Source organism: Numida meleagris, unplaced genomic scaffold (genome assembly GCF_002078875.1).
Source record: "Numida meleagris isolate 19003 breed g44 Domestic line unplaced genomic scaffold, NumMel1.0 unplaced_Scaffold1061, whole genome shotgun sequence".
Taxonomy (NCBI): Eukaryota; Metazoa; Chordata; class Aves; order Galliformes; family Numididae; genus Numida; species Numida meleagris.
In genome coordinates, this window is record NW_018362848.1 from 1 (window position 1) to 1,610 (window position 1,610).

Below are 1,610 nucleotides of genomic sequence, written 5' to 3' on the forward strand. Positions count from 1 at the left end.
AACACCCAGCTGATGGCCAGCAACACCCAACCGACCTCCAACACCCAACTGATGGCCAGCAACACCCAACTGATGACCAAGAACACCCAACTGATCTCCGGCAACACCCAACCCACCTCCACCAACACCCAACCCACCTCCACCAACACCCAACCCGCCTCCAACACCCAGCTGATGACCACTGCCGTACAACCGCTCCCCGCCAACACCCTGCTCCTGCTGAAAGCCGCCGAGGGCCGACCGACGCCGGGTGACGAAAACACCCCCCCGTCACGAACCCCCAAACCCAGAACCGCCGGTTGGGCGCTGTTGGGCGGCACCCCCCTTTTTTGGGCGCCCGCCCCTTCGGAAACCTCCAAACTCCAACAGTTGGTGGCGAAATACCACACAACACCCCCAGCAACAGGAGGAGGGCCCCGAACCCAATGCCCCGTGTGCCGCCGGGTGTTGAGCTGCCCGCGGGGGTCGCGGTTGCATTTCGGGGGTCACGTCCCCTTCCGGTGTAAGGTGTGCGGGCGGGGGTTCTCCAGCCGGGGTCACCTGCGGGCTCATTTTGGGGGTCACCGCGGGGTACCCCCGAATTCCTGCCCCGTTTGTCAACGTACCTTCGTCGACGGCGCGGGGTTGCAACAGCCGGTCCGGGGGTATTCGGGGAGGGGGCTGCCGCCCCACGGCGAAGGGGAACCCTGCGCCGAGCCCCGGAATGAGGAGGAGGGTGACAACAGTCGGAACAAAGAGGAGGAGGAGGATGGAGAGGAAGAAGCGGGCGAAGCGGACCCCCGAATTGGGGGGGATCCCCCGGAAGAAGAGGAGAAGGAAGAGGAGGAGGAGGAGGAGGAGGGGAGGAAGGCGGACAGGAGGGGACGGCGAGGACGCACGGGGAGGTAGGGGGCTGTCCCATTTTTGGGGTCATTTTCATAGAATTTAAGTGTTTTTTGTTCGGGGGGGGGGTCCCCCATAATTTAAGGGGTGTTTGGGGGGGCTGTCAGATTTAAGGGTTTTGGGGGGTCTGCCAAATTTAAGGGGTTTTGGGGCCTCTTAAAGTGTTTTTTTTGAGGGTCTCCTCCATTTAAGGGGCTTTTGGGGGTCTCCAAAATTTAAGTTTTTTTTGGGGGGGGGGTCTCCCAGATTTACGTTTTTTTTTAGGGTTTCCCCCATTTAAGGGCTTTAATGGGGTCTCCCAAATTTAAGGGTTTTTGGGGTCTCCCAAATTTAAGGCTTTTTGAGGTCTCCAAAATTTACATTTTTTTTTTTATGCGGGGGGTTCTTCTCCGTTTTAGGGGTGTCCTAAATTTAAAGGTTTTGGTGTCTCTCAGATTTAAGTATCCCCCCCCCAACCACCACCACCAAAAGAAATGAAATTTGGGGCCCCCACCCCAAAATAAACATTTTTGGGCTGCCCTCCGTGGATGTGGGTTTTAAGGGGGGAGGTTTGGGGGTCTCCTCCCACAAAATTGGGGGTGCTGACCCCCTCCCCTCCCCCCCCAGTCCCCCCAGGAACCCAGGGAGGGGCACGGAGGACACCGAGCCCCCCCCCAAAAAACAGGGGAAGGGGGAGAAGTAGAAAGGTAAGTGCCCCCTCCCCTCAAAAAATTTGGGGGGATTTGGGG

General features: G+C 58.4%; 1 protein-coding gene across 1 annotated transcript; it reads left to right on the top strand.

Annotated features, from left to right (window-relative positions):
• Positions 1 to 6: 6 nt before the first annotated feature.
• On the top strand, positions 7 to 1,610 carry LOC110390438 (sal-like protein 2). The gene is made up of 2 exons (XM_021381755.1): positions 7 to 884; positions 1,489 to 1,610. Exons 1-2 carry the CDS (start codon positions 13 to 15, stop codon positions 1,562 to 1,564), a joined length of 948 nt encoding a protein of 315 aa, XP_021237430.1. The 5' UTR covers positions 7 to 12; the 3' UTR covers positions 1,565 to 1,610.

What these genes read in the sequence shown, in the direction of transcription:
- LOC110390438 (XM_021381755.1), top strand. Translation starts at nt 13, where the DNA reads ATGGCCAGCAACACCCAACCGACCTCCAACACCCAACTGATGGCCAGC. An exon ending in CGGCGAGGACGCACGGGGAG is followed by an intron (nt 885 to 1,488) that starts GTAGGGGGCTGT and finishes CTCCCCCCCCAG; the next exon opens with TCCCCCCAGGAACCCAGGGA.